This window comes from Drosophila navojoa, chromosome 4, assembly GCF_054131105.1.
Source record: "Drosophila navojoa isolate 15081-1374.11 chromosome 4, UAZ_NAV_1.0, whole genome shotgun sequence".
NCBI lineage: Eukaryota > Metazoa > Arthropoda > Insecta > Diptera > Drosophilidae > Drosophila > Drosophila navojoa.
In genome coordinates, this window is record NC_142892.1 from 4,789,902 (window position 1) to 4,809,505 (window position 19,604).

Below are 19,604 nucleotides of genomic sequence, written 5' to 3' on the forward strand. Positions count from 1 at the left end.
GTTTTTTTTTATTATTTTTTTTTATTTTTTTTTTATTTATTTTTTTATTATTTTTTTTATTATTATTTTTTTATTATTTTTTTTTATTATTTTTTTTTATTATTAATTTTTTCATGTTTTTATTTTTAATTTAAATCTCAATTTATTTATATTATTTTATTATTTTTATTTTACTTTTAAGTATTTATTTTGCATATATATTTCCTGTCTTCTTCTTCATCATTATAACAATTTTTGAATGTATATAAAATTGCATCTGTGCACAATCTCCCGTCTGCAGCCGTATTTCATCGTATTAGCTGCGCTACACCCACTATTTCAACAATACGGGTTTGTGTCTCCCAGCTGCTTGCACATCGTGCACAAAGTCTGGGGGAAACAATCACCTGGAGCTGTGAGAGGTAAGAGATGCTGCTCAAGGCTAGCCAACTGTCATTGCTTAACGCACACAGCACACTCACGGCAGAAGAGGACTGGTAGAGGATGCCTTGAAGGAGAGGCGAGGACTAGACGAAGCAGGGAGTCGCTTCATAGCATACTAAACTCCCGAACTGAGCTTGAGTATGCTTGAATCTCACGCAGCACATGCATATATAAATATCTTCACACACACACACTCATATTCATAATCATAAATTCATCAATTGGTTACATCAGCCAAACGGAAGCGAATTCGCGTTTGTAATTTGTCACGTGACCTCGCCTGGGCCTGGGCCTGGGCCAGAGCTTCGTGTTTTCTCACTTACTTCTCACACTTCCAATCAATGAACGTATATTTATCATGCCGCTCTAAATAAACAGTTTTTAATTATCGTAAGCTGTACAACAAGCAACATTATTTATAAAGAACAAATAATTGAATTTGCATAATTTTATTGATGTGAAAGATTTTTGTTAATTTCGTTTGTTTTATTTAGGCGCTGTCGCCGAATAAAATTGATAAATGCGACAAGCATTTTTATACGCCCATCTGAAATTGTGAATATTTTCGTTTGCAGTTATTAATTTGCATTGCATTTTTGAATCGTTAATCCATTTTGTTGTTCATTATTATATTTGAAGTGAATAAACTCCGTTAGCCAGAAATGCTAATCTCAATTGCCTTTCGAAATGTTTGTTTATGGATTTAATTTGTGTATTTAGATAAGTAAATTAGCTGTCGGATAAATCAAATGATGTTTCTTACTTTACTAAGCTTCTTTCTTGTTTCTCTTACAGCGATAAGAAGAAGATATAAGATCACATTCGAGTACAGAAGCCGCGCTATTGGCACTTAAAAAATGCACATTAAAAACCCATATAAAAAGAAATGAATAAGCAAAAAAACTATTTAATTAATATACTTAGAAAAGCCATAAAAAATGATTAGAGAACAAGAAGCATAAAAAACAAGTAAATAATAGTTATTAAGCGCAAAAGCATTGGCTAACGTAGCGCACTTAGCAAGACAAGCCCAAGTGATTATTATAAAAAATATACATATGTATAGACATGCATACATATATACACATATCAATATATCGCTACAAATCCACTTGCTATACAATGTAAAGCAGCGCCAGCAATTATCTGTCGCCCGTTAAATTGTTGTCAATTTGAACAAATTGTATTTAATTAAAGAGTTTTGTGTAATGCTGTCTCGAAATTTTGTACCCTTAATTATTATAAATGGATGCAGACTATGCTCTCAGATCGTGAAGCGCACGCAATTAAAACCCTAAACAAAACAAACCACAAACGACAAAATAAAGCACCCAAAAAAAAACAAAAGAGAAGCAAAAGGAAAAGACGATGCCGAAAACGAAACCCGTTGACAATACGACGGAAATTAGCGCTGGTTAATGACTCCAGCAGCCAAGAGTGCACTGGAAAAAATCCATGAACAGTCTCAAACGGTAGTTAGCACGTTGCATTGTTGTTCTTGCTTGCGGCAGCTAATGATGTTGTTGCCCATTGCCTACTCCAGCTGCCGCTGCCGCTGACGCTGCTGCTAACGTGTGGCACATGTTGACAGCAGCCGCCGTGGTCAGGGTCTGGCTGCCGCTCTGTGATCAACGGCATTTAAATGATGGACCACCAGAAGCTGTTCATACATATTACTAAACGATCGGGCTAATTGCGCCAGCTGCCGCCAGCTATGAAAAGCCGTTCAAGAAAGTACCAATCATCGTTTCAAGCTAGCATAACCTGGCCCCGTTATAACTTTGACAGCCAGCCGCTGACAGCCTAGAGTGTGTCTACTTTGTGTGTGTGTGTGTGTGTAGTAAGTAAGTATTTACCCTTTTGCCACGCGGCGCGCTATTAAGACAAAATTTGACGCCCCGTTCTAGTGCACGCAAGTTTCAAGTTTGTTGCCTGAGTCTTTTGTTTTTTCGCATGAATTCGTGTTTGTTTTTTTCATTTTTTCTTTTTGTATTCGATTTATTAAGTATTTACAAATTTTGGGGCAAGTCTTAACGTATAATTCGCATATATTCATTTTGTATTATTTTTTTCGTTTTTTTTTCTTTTTAATTTTGTTTTTATGTAGCGCTCAACTTGAGGTGGCGTTCGCTTGCGTCGGGCTGCTGGGTGCCTGCAGCTTTTCGAGCAGCTTCTTCAACTTGTTGTGCTTCTTCAGGTAGGCGCTCTTCTCATGTGCCAGCTTGTAATTGGCAAACATAGCTGCTGTCGTTGTTGTTGTCGTTTGTTGCGTTGATGCTTGCGTTGCAGCAGTTGTTGGTGTTGCTGCTGTAGTTGTTGTTGTTGTTGTTGTTACTGTTGCTGGGCTGCTGCTGCTGCTGCTGTTGGGCGCTGCAGTCGTGGAGGAGCTAAGTGTGTCTTGCGGCATTTCAGAGTGCGGCTCCTTCACTGGCGCCTCCTCCGCCTCCTGCCAGTCCAGCGCCTTCTCCTCCACGGGCAGCAGCTGCAACTGCAAAGAGATGATGCATGTGATTATGACATGGACATGGACATGAACGTGGGGACGTGGTACATGAGCATGAAAGCAAATGCGATTGCGATTGCGATTCGCAACTGTTGGCGAGTGGTGGCGACTGGTGGGTGGGTGATTGTGGCTGTGGCTATAGCCGTGGTTGTGTATAGGTGTGTGGTGGGTGTACTTTGTACAGCGATTGTGCAAAAAGCATTTACAAAAGTGTCAAAAGCATTTACATGTAGTTTTTGCTGTTTATGTAGTTTTTTCTTTTTCGTTTTTGGCTTTAATTTGTTGTTGTACACGCAATTTGACAAAATGAACAACGGACTCCTTAAATATATACATATATACATATCAGTAGCGCAGATAGCGCTTACGATTATCGTATTGTCTTACATAGTTCCATGGAGCATATTTCGCCTTCTCGTAGGCCTTGTACTTCTTCGTCTTCGCATTGTATTTGCCCTGCAGCTTGTTGTTGTTGGGCGCAATCGCAGTGTATTTGATGCCCACTCCGGGCACATACTGAGCAGCCAGCGCTGGCACTGAGACGGTGCCAGTTGCTGGTCTCGCTCCTGCATTGCCATTGCTATAGGGATCAACTAGCTGGCCATAGTTGTTGTACTTGGGCGGCTGGTTGTTGTAGTTGGGCGGAGCATAGGGGCCGGCGGGTATGACCCAGGTGCGGGGCCGGGATGGAGGCGGCAGCACATAGCTGTAAAGAGAGATAGCTCATTGAGAAGTGAGCGAGCGGAGAGTGAAGCCAATCAGATTCCTGCTTACACGTAGGGATGTGGGTTGGGAATGTCGTCGCTCTGGTCCTCCCAGACAGGCGCCGGCTCACGGTATGGCCGACTGGGCGGCGCGGGAGTGGTGCGCGGGGGCGGCGGCACTATGGGACCCGTATTGGTGCCCCAATCCACGCGTATCGCTTGGCTGCACGCGACGAGGCAGATGACTAGCAGCAGGCAAATGGAAGGCTGCAACAGAGGAAACTTATAAGGTGAATGCATGTGGCAATAATTTGTCAAAAGTAATCGATGGCAAAACGATTGGCAGCGATTGTGTCGATTGCGTCGATTGCTTCGATTAGGCAATCGCCTTGAGAACATTCGCCCCCAATTGCAACGAGTATATCTGTATATCTGTACATATGTAGAACAAGTTGTACAAATTTGCAGAATGTAAAACATTTATTTGCTTGCCAACTCACTTTGCCTTAAAGTTTATGATGCAATTACCGCATTAGCAACAGCTCAGCTCAGCCAATTAAATGCGCTTTATATAGCGATTAGATGCAACCAAAAATCAACAACAAAATGAAAATTTTGCTCTTGAACTCGATCATAAATAATGAAAAAAACTTTTATAATTACGCGTCTTGCAACAATGTCAAGTGTAAAAATAAAAAATTAATAATAATAAGCGACACAAATTGTTGTAAGCTTAATGCCATTGTTTGTTGCTGATGCGAGAGTTGTTGTTGTTGTGTGAAAATTTCTCAAGTTGTTAACACTATTAGGCCTAATGCAGTAGATACTGTTCAAAAGTTCAAAGTCATTGTGTCCCCCCCTTATTTGGAGCATGATTTATAGAGATTTGATAAATATTTATTTACTCACATACATATAAATATTTATATTCAGTCAGCGTTGGTTTTGTTAATTGAATTGGTTTGTTAAATAATTGATTTATGTTGATTAATTAGGCTGCATTCATGGCTTTTTTATGATCTAACATTTTTTATAACATTTATTGCTATATATAATAAATAAATAAATGTATGAAAGCTTAAGCTTAAGCTCGCTTGATAGCCGTTTATTATTTATATATGCATTGCGAACATTGTCGCAGGTTCTCAAGTGTTTTTGCAGCTAATGATCAATTACGCACCATTAAACATGGAAATGAGTTGCAGGAAAACAAAAAGCTGAACAGCAACTGTTGAACAGTTGAAAGGTGCTAAATGCTTGTGCTTCTGGCGAAGGTGTGAGCAGCTGGACTGAGGGGGGTTAATCGCATTTACAATACAATTTTCACAATCAACACACGACGCTCTCCTTGGCCAAATTTGTTCGTTGCCAATTTGTCAATCGGCGGCGCTTTTGACAATGAGCACACAAAAAAAAGATATCGATACTCTTGATTTATCGATGCCACCTGCAGCATGGCAATGCACTGCAGTATCGTTTGTCTGCATATGCGTGTGTGTGTGAGCGAGTGTGGGTGAATAACTGTCTGTAACTTTTTGCTCCTCTTTTGTTGCGCTGTTCTCCTTTGCTCGAAGATGAGAATTTGTTGTTGTCGCTGGTTTTGCAAATTGAATATGTGTTTGCTTGAACAATTGCCAGGCATACGTTAACCAATATGAAGTGATCGTATACTTTATTTATACTTGCAAATCGCAATACATAAAGCCGACATGCCTGGTGAATTAGGAGTGTGACTATTGCATTCTAATTCAGCAAATTCATTCTTTTCAGACTAGCCAAGACTAACGAACGGCGACTTACGTAACCTATAAATCAGTGCATGAGGAATAATTGACTGGAGTGCATAATATTTGTGTAACTCACAAATGAATAAAGTTGTCAGGCGTGTTATAAGCCTTATATCGATTCTTTGCTGTTAGTTAATTAGAAATAATTGCTTGTGCATACATCGATGTTTATTATTACTGTTTGAAGTTGCTCTCAATAAGGCCAGCATCGATTCTTTTTCTCCGCCAATTAGTTGGCAATATCGATGTTTGTTCTTATCGCAAGGCACAATGATTCCTGAGCGTCGCCATAAACATCGATTCAAATCAAACTGGCAGCTGAATAACCGCTATAAATCAGCAGTATATAGGTTATATTCGATATGCACGCAGATATGATTTTGAATCTCAATAATAACAATAACAATTGCCAACTGCCATCGATGTCGACAATGCGCCGTGTGCATAGCAAATAGGAATTTGTGTATTCAACTACTGTGATCGATTAGCCAAATTCGCAGCACAAGATATGCAAGTAATGTATGCTTTGAAGTCTCACTTTTTATGGCTCGGTTCATTACCTGGCGACTTAATGATCGACGACTGGGTCCATTAGGTTGGGAAATTTGTGATTAAATTAGGTTTTATTTGGAAGCTGCTTTCGAGATGTTGTAATGCCGGCTAAATTAAAACAACCGATCATATCAACTAGGCGCTTTAATTTCGGCTGCATATCAAATTCAATCCGATAATTCAATAAATAAATAAGTTTAAAAAGAGATCAAAACATTGGTCGAAACGCCAATGAGATAATTTAATGGCGCAGTTGGGCAGCTCCACTTGGCCAAGTCTCCGTTGTTAAGCACCATGACAGCAACAGAAATTGTATTATGCAACAATAGCCACTCAATTGCGATCAGGGGCTTTGGCTTGTCTACTTATCGCTCTTTGTCACTTCCGAGACATAATTGCGCCGGCCTTGAACTTGAAATTCACTTAGCTACACAGATAATTACACTTGGCGAAAAACTCAGACAGCTTATTTGAGTGAATAAAATTAATTGTGATGTTTGGTCGGATTAATTATAATGTATGCGAATGAGATAAGAAGAAACACGAATTGCGTATCAGAGATTAGGGTTGTACATATCAATTTGGGATCTGACGGAACAGTAGAATTGAAACAAATTAAGATGGTCTCTTAAGTTTTATATTTTAATATTACGTCAAATTTTCTCTGAGTGTATAAATTATGTATGGAGATCTGCAATTAATTTTTAATATTATTTTAAAATCTTCTTTGAGTGTATAAATTACGTATACGCACTGGCAAACTTCGCACCCAAGGTTAAAATTTATTATATTATATATTAATTTTTAAGCCTCAATTTACTCTAGATTTTCTCCAAGTGTACCGCCATTTGCGCCCTGGGTATTCGCATAGTTTTCATTCGCAACTCACACAGTTTTTTCTTTTTTTTTATCATGTTAATTAAAGTGCGAGACTTGGGTCGGGATTGTTAGATTAAAATCGGGTTGCTGTGCGTGTGCTCTGGCTTGTCGGGCCAATAAAAAGTTTTTTCTTGAGAATTACACTGCGCAATCGGGATATTTTTAAGTGCCAACCAGTTGAATGAACTCCAAAATCGTGCACATGATTTTTGTGTAAAAAAAGGCGTAACAGCATCGCCTGGGATCGCATTAATTGGTCGGCACACCCAACATGGATATCACCTTTTGCGACTCCTCCCACTCTCTCCTTGTGCCGCAGCGTAATGGGCAGAAATGCGGCATGATCGAGCGATTAGGGCGGGCGGACGTTGTTCTAACCACAAGAGCAACACTAATCGACTAATTAAAAACAATCAATAAACAGAGGCGAACACGTCCATAGCCATTGTCCATTATCATTAAACTTTTGATTAACGCAGTTTAGCGGGAAAATAATCATTTATTATCTCAAAACGATTTGCTCGGCATTCCGCTTGCAGTTTGGCTCAGCTGCAAATTAAGTGCTTAAAGAAACTGCAAATATTTTTGCGAAACGTTTAAGTAGTTTTTTGTTAGTTTCGTTGCTGTTTTTTTTTTTTTTTTGGGTCAAGCTTAGATTTAATTTAATGTGGCTAGAGCCACAGAAAAGTGTGCTAGGCGGGGGCGCCAGCTGTCCAGCAGAGTGGTCCAGTGTTCGGGGCAATCTTTTATCTGCCATCGAGTGCAACACCAAAGTCCGTTAGGCGCATTGTCTTTTATTGCAAAACAACAACAACAACTACGGCAATAGTAGCTAAAGCAACAACAGCAACATTATTAGCAGAAAATAAAAATAAAAATTGTTAAACGAATCAAAAACTAGCCATAATCATTTTTAAAACGCCCTAATTGAAATCATTTATATATATCATGAGGGCATGGCCTTCTACTGCTACGGCTGCGGCTGCGGCGGCTGCTGCTGTTTCTTCAAATTTTGAAACTCGTGTCATGCGGGTGAGCTGAAATTGCACTTTAATTATTGATATACATATTTATTGTTCGAATTTGCACTGCATAGCGTTTGGCAGGCATTCGAATGCGGGCCGCTGTTGCATAATGATAAATGAATATATTCATCGGAATAACCTATCAGATGTGGGTGATGAAAGTGTAGCCAGAGAGACACAAATATCAAAGATCAGCCATAACGAAAGTTGCAACAGCGCCACGAATTGGCCAGAGTAAGACCCATTAATCAAATGGTATTCATGATATCAATTCAATATGTAATGAGCCATCAAAATTCATATCTTTAGGGCATTTCATGATGTTTCATTCGCAGTTTACAGTTATTGTTTAGCAAGAGTCGATGCGAGTGTATAATTTATAGCATAGAGAATTTTTGATTATAATATTCAAGTTTTTTAGGCTGAAAGCTGAATGTTATTGAAGGGGAAATTACATTTTCGTTGTGTATTATGAATTGCAAATTGAGCTAAAGCAAGTTTAATTGGTAATAAAATGATAATTGAAAGCGAATGATAAGGAATTAGTTAGGTTGATATTAAGAAAAAAATCTAATAAATACGGAAGGTGTAAAAGTCCTTTCGATTATATGAAGCCGATGGGAGAGAAGTTAATGAAAGTACATATGTGAAGTATAAGGCCGACATCCTCTAATATTTCTAGCTGTATATCCTCCAAACCATTCATAGATTAACTATGCTAAACATATTTCTTTTCTAATAACAATTTCCTTATAGTCTGCTCAGTCGGAACTCCTCTTCCAATTTAGCTTCTCTTAAGCCAGCCTAAATTGCGGCCCATAGAGCAGGAAATGCCAGTTTATACTATAGTTAAATGGCAAAAGACCATGTATATGGACTCGATATACATTATAGCACCATTCCTTCTATAGTTATACATTTGCCAGACAACTTGATCAGAGGTGGGTGTTCTATCAATGTGTCAAAAATGGAAATAGCTAAATTATTAGCCATAAATTGTGTATTCTACGTGTTAGCCTTAGCGTATGTACATAGTCATTAAATTTACATCTTAATCGCTTTTTACGCGCTGAGAGCTAAATCCGTAAAGAGCAATGCAAAGAAGACATCCGGCAGATCACTGAATGGTCAGACAGACATTTGGATTGTGTTCTTCGGGCAGAGCTGATTCAGTGATTCGCTGATTCGCTGGCTGGCCTTCAGTTGGCGCTCGAAGCGTAGCTGGCGCTTGATTCGAGAATCACACATACAGAGAAGCTATAAATAAAGGGTTTAGCAGCAACAGCCGCAATATGACTTCATCTGCCCGGGCAAGCGAGCGAGCAGTCGAAGCGTGTCAGGTAATTAGTCGCTGTGTTACAACGTCTCAGGTAATGCGCCTCATTTGCATATAAAAACAGCTAAACTTTGACTACCAGGGCCAACCGATGGATGACCTGGCCTAGGCCTGGTCTAGCCAGAGAGTCTTGACTGCTACTGTTACTTCTACTGCTTCTGCTTCTTCTTCTTCTTCTACATCTTATTCCATTCAGTGGAGAAGTTCAAGGTTTGGCAAATTGTCGCTCACTGCATTCAACCATCCATCAATTAGCTCAGCGTGCTTCGACGACCTTGTGGCCAGAACAAACAACAAACAACATGACACATCGCCCCCAACGACGCGTCTATGTGTTCGTGCTGCGCCTTCAAAGCTGGCGTTAAATTTTGACATGGCTTTTTAACACCAAGCGGTTCACTTTGGCTGTTGGCTGGGCTGCATTTGCCGCGGCTGCGCTCGTTTGTCACAGCCTAATGTTGGCCAATTTCATAGAAGCAACCCAAAATAAAGATAAATCGACAAAATACAGCAAAATCAGCACAAACTTGTTTCACGCTTTGAAACGCTGAAACATTTGTTAAAACATTTTGGCATTAGGTCGCCTCTGGGCTTAGTCATTGAACGGTTTTTTAGTACCCTCGATTGGTAGTGGTTAGCGAGAGGTTTAGCGATTTTCTGCTAAATTATGTAACAGCACGGAAAAAGAGAGAATGTAGAGGAGAAGAGAAAACTGATATAGTACTTTTATCAACATTAAATACTCTTACAGTATATATACTAAACGAAAGTAATTCTAGTCATCTCAAACTGCATATGTATTCATATGTATATATATCCTTCTATAACTTCATGTATTTGCCTGTATTTTTAGTGATCAATCTATATCTCTGTCTTTCTTTCTGACTATCGATCTGTATGCCTATCTGTGATCTGCTTATCTTCCAATCGATCCATCAATCAGTTATCTGCCTAATTTCCTAACGGCTCATATATGTCAGTCTACATATTGATCTACAAATGTGTCTATTGGCTTTACCAATCGATCTATCGATCTTTCTGCCTGCCTGTCTGTCTTTCTCTTCATCTGTCTCCCATTCTGTCTGTTTATCTATTTATCTAGCGCACGCTTTAAATGTGTGCCTTATCGATTTATATAATCGAACCGTTAACTGTCGGTTTTTCTGACATGATAGACATATCTGTGTCTGTTTTTTGGTCTGTATGTCAATGCGCATTATGTATTCACAGTTTAAGCTCTTGACTATAACAACTGTATAAGTATATCTGAGAGGTAAGCATAGTATAAGAGATTCACATCTCTCAACCTCATAATATTGCAGGGTATCTCTTCATCAGCTACACTTAATAAAGAACCCTCTTGAACATGTTTAAAATTTTGGTCAGATCGCATTGCATTGCTCGCATTGTTCAATGGATACGTCAACATTCGGTGGCAGCTTCCTCGTCAGCTTTTGACCAGCTTTGGCCCGCCGTTAACCGCTATTAACCATAATACAAGTCGCTTGTCTATTCAGCCGACTCAGAGCAACCTTGTGAGGCATTTGAGCGCACACGTTTTTGAATGCTCTGCTAAAATTGTTGTTGCTGGCATCTGAAGTATTTTAGCGGTTTTTTGGATCACAAAATTATGAAGATGGCGATGGTGTCGATGGCGTGTATCGCATACACCACAGACAGGCAGACAGACAGACAGAAGATGCTTGACTTGATGATAGTTGATTGGCGTGAATATGAGTGGAGTCTTGTCTTAGTGAATGTACCAAGCAGTGAAGCTTTCTAAAAATACATTTAGAATGCCTGCGCCAAGACTAAAAATAAGAGCTAAATCATCTTTGGCTGAATATACATACATATGTAATGCTGAATTTCGCTAAACTCAAGAGCTTTGATCGCTTGAGAATTCCTCAATCAATTTGGCTGCATCTTGATTAATTGCCAGCCTGTTCCCATGCTATTCAGGCAGCCACAACAAAAGAATAATAAATACAATTTATACATTTAAATCCCCATTGATGCCCGAAAATGATTTGCGATGCCAAAAGTCAATTGCTGAAATTTCGATACGTGGGAGTCAATCAGCCTCTAAAAATACGAAACAAGCGAAATTTAATAGCAAACAGAAATGCGATAATAAATAAATAGACATCATGTTGATTTCAATTAAGTTGGCAAATATTTCGTTATTTTACTTCATGGGGTTAATGGAATCGAAAATCCATTCAATAAGCGACAGCTCAATGTCTGGCAGACTGGCTGACTGACTGTAGGTGTGACTGATTCTATCTATGTATCTGAAACGTAGCTCATACAGCTACTCCAGGTGTCTGTAAACTTGACCTCTACTAATTTAATAATTTCTTGACACATTCAACACGTATTTGGCGTGTCAGAAAATTTAGTTAAAAGCAATTTAGCGTAAGAGTCGGATCGATGCCCACACGAGGAGCTTCAATTGGCAGCCGAAACATCTTTGGCCAATACAAAATATTATTAACGAAGAATTGCAACATTTTTGTTGTTGCTGGTCTGATTGGTCAGCGCGATATCAGCACGGCTCATTGAATTTGTGGCATTTGGGGGCGTAGTCGACGTTTCGCAAAAAAAAAAAAAAAAATCTCAAAAAACGTAAAAAGGAAAACCTTCAACATAATAACTTGCATTTTGAGTAGGGCATTCGCTGCGTCTTGTCTTGTTGCTCAGAGGCTAACTGGGCGCTAATCATAAATCTGCAACGCAACTGCAGCATTAACAAAAACAGCAACAACAACAATGGCTAGAGCTATAGCCATGGCTAATCAGCGGTTGGGGCGCTTCAAGTTAATGCCTCTCAGGCACTTAGCTGTTTGAACTTTTCGACGTTTGTCTGGAATTTCGTTTCGTTTCGTGTTGTGAAAATGTAAAACTAAATAAATAAATCGAACTGCTTTCGGCCACAAGAATGGGCTAGTGCAACCGACGGCAGCTCTGCAACTGGCCAAGAGGTCAATGTGCTACCGTTACAGTTAACCAACCAAAATTGGCTGACCATTCAATAGCAGCCATTTGATTTGAACTGCATTATTGATTCAAAGCCAAGCCAAACAAACAAGAGTTGAGTTAGTTATAATTTGCATAGTTTATGTTGCAAATTTTACATAAAATATGCATTTTCGTATTTGTATAATTCGATATGCGCACACAGATCAGCCAGCCTCTGCTATATAGCGTAACAATTTGAATCAGTTATGAGACCTCCAAACCCAAACAGCATAGCATCAGCATAACAATAGAAATTGTTAAAGATAATTAATATTTGTTTATACAATATACAATACATTTCCCATAGGCTAATTGGCTGACAAATTGCTTTTGTCGAATGAAATACTTAATGGCGTTTAGATAAGAGTGTGAAGCGTTTCATCAATTCCAATTTCCATGAGAAATTGACTAACCAAATTGCTTAATCCACTGAGTTTATATATGAGGAAGTTCGTTTCATTATAACAAACAAACAAAAAAAAAAAAAAGCCCAAAAAATTAGCAAAAAAATAATACGTTAATTACACTTAAATGATGTTGCACAAATAACTTTATAAATATGTATGTATGTATATATATATATGCTGTACATATTGTCAATTACCGACGCTGATTTCACCAAGAGCAGACAACATGCTTCCGGTGTGCATCTGTACAAGGTGCCAATCAAATGACTTAAGACACAAACTTTGGCGAAAGCTTCTGCTTCTGTTAAACCATGCGAGCATTGTTCAACGGTAAATCACAAATTCAGATACAAGAATATTGCAAACAATAAGCAACAACAATAGCAACATTTGTGGGTCATTGCCTTATTGTCAATTGTTTGCTGCGAGAGCAAAACAAATGGCAAACAAAATCAAATTTACCACAGCCTGAGTACCCCTACCTAGTGCTGGTTGGCCGCGTCGAATCTTAATGCAATTGCGCAAATGTGTCTCATCCCAGAATAAATGATATTCATCTCAAGTTTATGGCTATGCACGTATTCTCTTTGCGGTTGACTTCTCATCATGATTTATAATCACGAAGTGTGTGACAGTTTTATTTTGTTTTTATTTCTTTTTTCTCGTCTTTAATTTACAAATTTTTTTGCGGTTACGTTCGCTGATTAAATCAATTCGTGTGGCATTTTTTGAGCTTATTAAGTATTTTAATTTCGAATAGTGCTGTGAGAAATTACTTATACGTTACATACATATATAAACCCAAGTACACTAGGTGCAATGTAAGATAGAAATTGTTGCTTGCATCGAGGACTGACATGTTCTAGCTTGAGCAAACAAGATTTGTTTAATATAAATTTTTAATAAATATATAAATATAATATAAATATAAATAATACATTTTGAGGAAAGGAAACTTTTAAAGAAAGGTGTTTTTTGGTAGAATAAAAAATTCTTCTTAATATCTTTTTGTTTTATAGCTTAAGACTTAGGAAACAAACTTGCAAATGCGATATTTTGCGGAAATCAAAGATTGACAATTTGCAAATAACATTTAATATATGCTATGCAAAAGACTTAGACAACAACTTCATCTAAGAACAGCTATTGTTTATTATTATTTATTGTTTATTATAATAATAAATAATTCTTCCTAATTAAAGTTCCACTCTCCAAAGTCAAGAGTCTGCTTAAGAAAAAAGAATTTATTCTAGAATACAAATGAACAAGATTCTAGCCCTTTTTTCTCTCACTGTATTTGCACCTGTTAGCAAACAGCTGTATGCAGCGGGGCTGTCAATGAATTCAAAAATAAACTTGAAGCACATTCCAGAACATTAATCATATGCAATCTGTATATAGTATATATACAGAGATAATGTATAGCCAGGCATGTATAAATATTTAGAACTCATATATCTAAAGTAACTTTCGGCCTCTTTGAAACCTAATTGAAATTATTTGATTATTTTATTACTTACCATATTCGTAATTTGAAACTTGTAATCAAAATAATAAAGTTTAGCTGTAAGAATGTAGAAATAGATTCGTTTTTTATTTGTTATTGATTATTGATTGTTGTAATTATGCGCATAATTTGAGCATATATCAATATTTTCATTAATTCATTTCGCTTTTTGAGGGTCGTTGTCGTCGTTGCAATTATTTGGCATTTGATATCACACACACACACAGATTCTATATATATATACACACGAAATGTAATTGTTTTTGCTGCTGTCCTCTATTTGCGATGTTTATAATGATTGTTATTAGTTTGTAGTCGTTGCTGCTGCTGCTGCTGCTGCTGCAGCTAGAGTTTGTTATGAAAACATTTTCCATTGACAGACTGCGACTTCAGCTGAGATTCGGACTTGGAGTCGGCTTTGGGAGTGTGCTGCCTGCTAGCCGGTAATTGTAGACGCGCGGCATTGTTCGCATATTGAATGACGATGACGCTCAATGTGACAATATCAAATCAGATATGAGATTTCAGAGGCAAAATATCAAATGAACTGTGCTGCTGCTGCGCTCATTATGCAATCTCGGGACTGGACGGCACTGGACCCTATTGCCACAGTGAATGTCGCCTAGAGCTGGCCGATTGCTGCGATTGTTTCGTTTGCATTGGTGACGCTGACAATTTGCAGTCTCAATTGCAGACACTCGTAAATAGATCTGCGAACCGCTGACAGCTGATAATAAACTTTCCGTACTGTTCGCTAACTGACCTAGTCAAACTTTTTGTCGACTTCGGCTGCGGCGTCAGCGTTTGTCGCGCATGCGTAAATAACAATTTAAATGACAATTATTTTTAGTTGTTGTTTTTTTTTTTGCTGCTTTTAAATTTAAAAGTGCGCGTAATTTAAAATTGGCTGGCTCGAGCCTTAGTCGCCGTCTTTCAGTGTCGCGACTGCAGCCAAATGTGCGCGCATGCCACGCATGTTAAGTGCCGTCAGCGTCGCTGTCCCGGCGCGCCGTCAATTGACATCGTAAATTGAAAAGTGTCTTATAAAAAGTCTGAAGAATTGTTATGTGTCATGGCTGCAGCCCGAAAAAAAACAGAAGAAAACGTGACTATGTAGCAACCTGACCAATCTTAATATATAGTAAACGATAATGCCTGCCTGACTTCAATTTTAAAGTTCTTTGAAACGTGTTTTTGAGGCGTCAACTGAGCGAGATCTGAATGATCTTAAATGATATTGAACATGATCTATATTTGCATATATCCATTAAATTAGTTTGCTTCATGTCTTAAGTGGAGAAACTAGTTTAGTTAAGATGAGTAGTACATGGGTTTTATTGATTGGTGAACTCGTTTTTCTCCACCGTACTTGAAACACGTATTAAATTAGAATTCGATTTGCATTCCAGTTCTGTTTTATATGGATTCATTTTATTTTTATTATTATTATTATTTTTTTAAGAAAACAAAATGCTTAGGCTTCAGAGAAGTTTTTTTTTTTATTTGCGCTAAGTGCTTGCAATTATCTGAAACTATTTCCGGCTTATAAACAGCATAACTACAATATAAGTGAGTGCCTACTTGGGCATCTGAAAAGCCTTAGAAACAAACTCATTTCAATGTTGTTGCCATTAAAAGCGCGTTTAATTTCGTGTTGTTATGCACATGATATGAGCTTGAGTTATGTTTTTTCTTTTTTTAATATTTTTTTCATATTTCATATTCAATTATGCTGCTAGCTTTTCCCTTCAATTTGATTTATGCGGCCTTAAAAACTGCAGTTCGTTTAACTCTTTGAGGCCTTTACTACAAATATGATTTGATTAGTTTTGTTGTTGTTGTTGTTGTTTTTTTTTTTTTAGTGCGTGCAACGACAGCGACAAGAACGCCTCCTGCTCAGGCTCGGAGGCTTTGGCTTTGATTTATTTATTTGCATAAATTTAACACGGCTCTGACAGCAGCTGAGTGTTTTGGTTTTTGTTTCTTGGGCTGTGGCCTGGCTGCCTACAGGCGCATAGTTGCATAGCTACACGCCAGTTCGTTGCCTAAGTCTTTTGCAGCAAGGAATTTGCATGGCTGTGCCAAATTTTACTGCCTGAGAACTGCATTGGTGTGTGTGTGTTTGTGTTTTATTATTTATTCATTATAATTAACACCATTGCAACGCGACTTTTAATTTAAATTTTTGCAATATTTTCGTCTGATCTGTTAACACTTCACATACATTGCTGGATTTTCGTTAGTTGCTGCTGCTGCCGTTTTATTGAATGTTTACTGTGCTGGCTTTGTTTTGTTTTCGTTCCGTTTGCTATACCGAGGGCAGCGCTTTAAGCGTGACAAAACACATTGGAGACACGGGCCACACTGAAAGCAGCGCATGTGGTAGCATCAGCATAAAGTCTCAGGTCTCAGGTCTCCAGGTCTCTGCTCGCCGCTCTGTGCATCAGCTGCTGAGCCGAGGCTCCGCACGAAGCCGGCACGAGCTGCCTGCCGACTGTCGGCTGTCGGCCAGTTCGGCTTGATTTTTCGCTTTTCGCTTTTATTTTGGTTTTTCATTGTGTTTGCTTGATCGTGTTGCCAAAGCGAGTTTTTCCCATATGTTGCTAGGGCAGCTTCCGGCTGGACATGTTGCTGGAATTTCAATTGTTATATACATACATACATACGTATGCATATATAAATAAAGATGTTCATTTATATATTTGTTTATTCTTGATTTGCATTTAATGATGCTTATACATAAATTGCAATTTTTTACAATTTTTTGTATTAATTAATCAAGTACATATATATTTATACATTTGCTTTAATTTGTATGCGGTATCCAAATTTACGCAGCTCTTGATAAACTTTTGGAGTTCCTTTGCATCAAATATGTTAATGCTTTTTTACATTTCATACTTTTAATGAAGCACATCACAGCAGGATTACAGTATATATATGTGTTTGTATATCCATGTGTTTGCGGCCAGTGAACAGCCCTGACCTCTTTAATGGCCAAAACGTTTAGGTCGAAAAAAAATAAATCGTATACAGAGCCTAAGTTGACATTACGTGAGCGACATTGAAACTTGATATACATTTGTTTATATACATATATAGCACACATATATGCCTATATGTGGATATAACCCGTTATCTTTGTATACTAGACCTCACGCCTTGCCTGAAGGCTGAGCCTAAATTGGAATACAAGCCACGCTGATTCTATAGCTAAGCGCATTATGTATACACATCTATAAATACATATGTACACACATATGCATACATATGTACATACAACATCTATATTCATATTCTTATTATATCAAGCCAAAATTTTCGGCTCATCTCAATTTGTATTTCCTCATCATAAATCAAAGTCTTAGTTGAACTTTCCAAAAATGATTTCCATACATAATTCCGTATGCATTTGCCTCAGGTTCAGGGCACTTAAGGCAGCCATTATTAAAATGTAAACCTAATTAAAAAGCCATTGCAGCCAGGCGGACGATCGATTAGCATACACAAGTTTTTGCAATTATGCGAGTGTGTATTTGGTTCCAATAGTAAATCAACAGAAATGTCTGCTTAAAACGCTTTGGCTTGACAAGTCGATTTTATGTCGGGGCGGGCCATGTTCCAAACAGGTCTTACAAAAGATCTCTATCGCATTTATGGTCTTTTTATCGTTTTTCTTAGTTTTTTAATTTACAGCACATTTGATTTTTTTTCTGGTGCTTATGATTGATCTGATGATTTTGTGGGCCGTACAAGTGGCAGCTACTGCTGCCAGCAGCTTTATGTTTTTTTTTCGGCTCTTGGAGAGTGTGGGAGAATTTTTCGGCGTTCGCATAATCTGATGGTAATTTTTGTAAGCTATCGAAAGTGACAGGTTGGCTAATTTATAGCTTAAGATTGGCTAAGGCAAGGCAAGGCATTGCAGAGAGCAAGAATTGGAGTTTGATAGAGGGGCTAAAACGGGCTTTAAGGCGAAACGGCGGCTAATGCGGTTTTTAAGAGATGTGCTTAGAGATTGAAGCAATAACTTAATAAATAACTGATTGACTATCAATTTATATAGAAAGTCTTGGCTATGTGCGGTAGGAATGGTATGACATGATATAGGTATCTTCAGTTTCTGTGTATGCCATTGTATACCAACTCTATAATTAAGGCTTATTTTAGTATATTGTCTAAAATTATATGATATAATAAATGGATGCAGATGATACTTATGTCTGCTGAGCTAATTATGATATAAAGTATGAAAACTAAGCTATAATATCTATTATACTATGCTCAAAACTAGCTTAGCAGTTAATTATCTACCCAAAAACAATAATATAAAACCTTAAGCTAAAGTTGAGCTGTGTGCAAAGCTTTTATGCATTTTGTCCTTGGCATTGATTAAGCTGACTTCTGATTGTAGATAAGACAAAGCATAAATATTTATATTTATTTGTATATTTGGAGTATATTGTGTCAAAGCATAGGAAAATCTTTATTGCTGATCTAAAGTATTCGACTTCCAAAACAAGTGTGTTGTTAATGCACTCCAAGCTTTATAGCCAAGATAAGGTCAACAATTTTTCAGACTACCCTCGTTCGTAGTCGATTCATAATTATAATTCAAATAATATTATGATTTCTGTCAGCTCTGATAAGTTGACAGATAACAGACAGATATCTATGTATGATTTTACCGCCCATTGCGTAAACCAAAGTCGAACATGAGATAAGATAAGATAAAGTAGAGATGAGCTTGCGAGTCTATAAAAATAATATTAACATATTAAGCACATTGTGAAACGGAACAAATGGAAATGCAACTATATCGACACATAAAATAATATTTATAATTAATATTGAAATAAGGCTATTATTCATATACAAAGTATTTTAGATAAGATCTTTAATTAACTCACTTTGCCTTGGCATTGACTTGGCGCTGGTGGACTGTCCTCAAGTCGCAGCTCGTATGCAAACCGCTAGATCATTAACTCTCTCTCGATGTGCTCTATATAGGGTTACATCATGGCTACTGCAGTTGGCATTGCTTGGGCCCAGTTGTCATAATTTACGAATGCAAAGCCACCCAGCTGAGGCTGAGAATATTATTGATCTTGAACGCTTGACTGAGTGCTACAGATCTGGAATAGATATCGACATGACAGCCCCAGCCAGATAGTTGATGCTGGCCGTTCATGGTGCAGAGAGCCAGCTCAATGCCTTTTATTTAATGAGCGCACATTCATTTATCTTTATTAGTAATGGCAATTGGCAACGGACGACGCCAAGATAAGCGACAAACGGCCAGACAGCTGAGCAGTTTATGAGCCAATTTACAAATATATCTAAAGACGCTTAAGACTCTGGCAACGTATCCAAATGCCGTTTGCATATGCTTGAATATATCCATATATACACATACATATATCATAGACATACTTATATTTGCAAATTTAAACTCAAAAGTCT

At 37.8% G+C, this 19,604-nt stretch overlaps 1 protein-coding gene across 1 annotated transcript; it reads right to left on the reverse strand.

Annotated features, from left to right (window-relative positions):
* Positions 1 to 2,488: 2,488 nt before the first annotated feature.
* GV1 (nuclear protein GV1) lies at positions 2,489 to 16,541 on the reverse strand. The gene is made up of 5 exons (XM_018102108.3): positions 16,369 to 16,541; positions 14,158 to 14,201; positions 3,701 to 3,897; positions 3,314 to 3,632; positions 2,489 to 2,911 (listed from the first exon to the last, which is right to left on the reverse strand). Exons 2-5 carry the CDS (start codon positions 14,158 to 14,160, stop codon positions 2,534 to 2,536), a joined length of 897 nt encoding a protein of 298 aa, XP_017957597.1. The 5' UTR covers positions 14,161 to 14,201; positions 16,369 to 16,541; the 3' UTR covers positions 2,489 to 2,533.
* Positions 16,542 to 19,604: the final 3,063 nt, after the last annotated feature.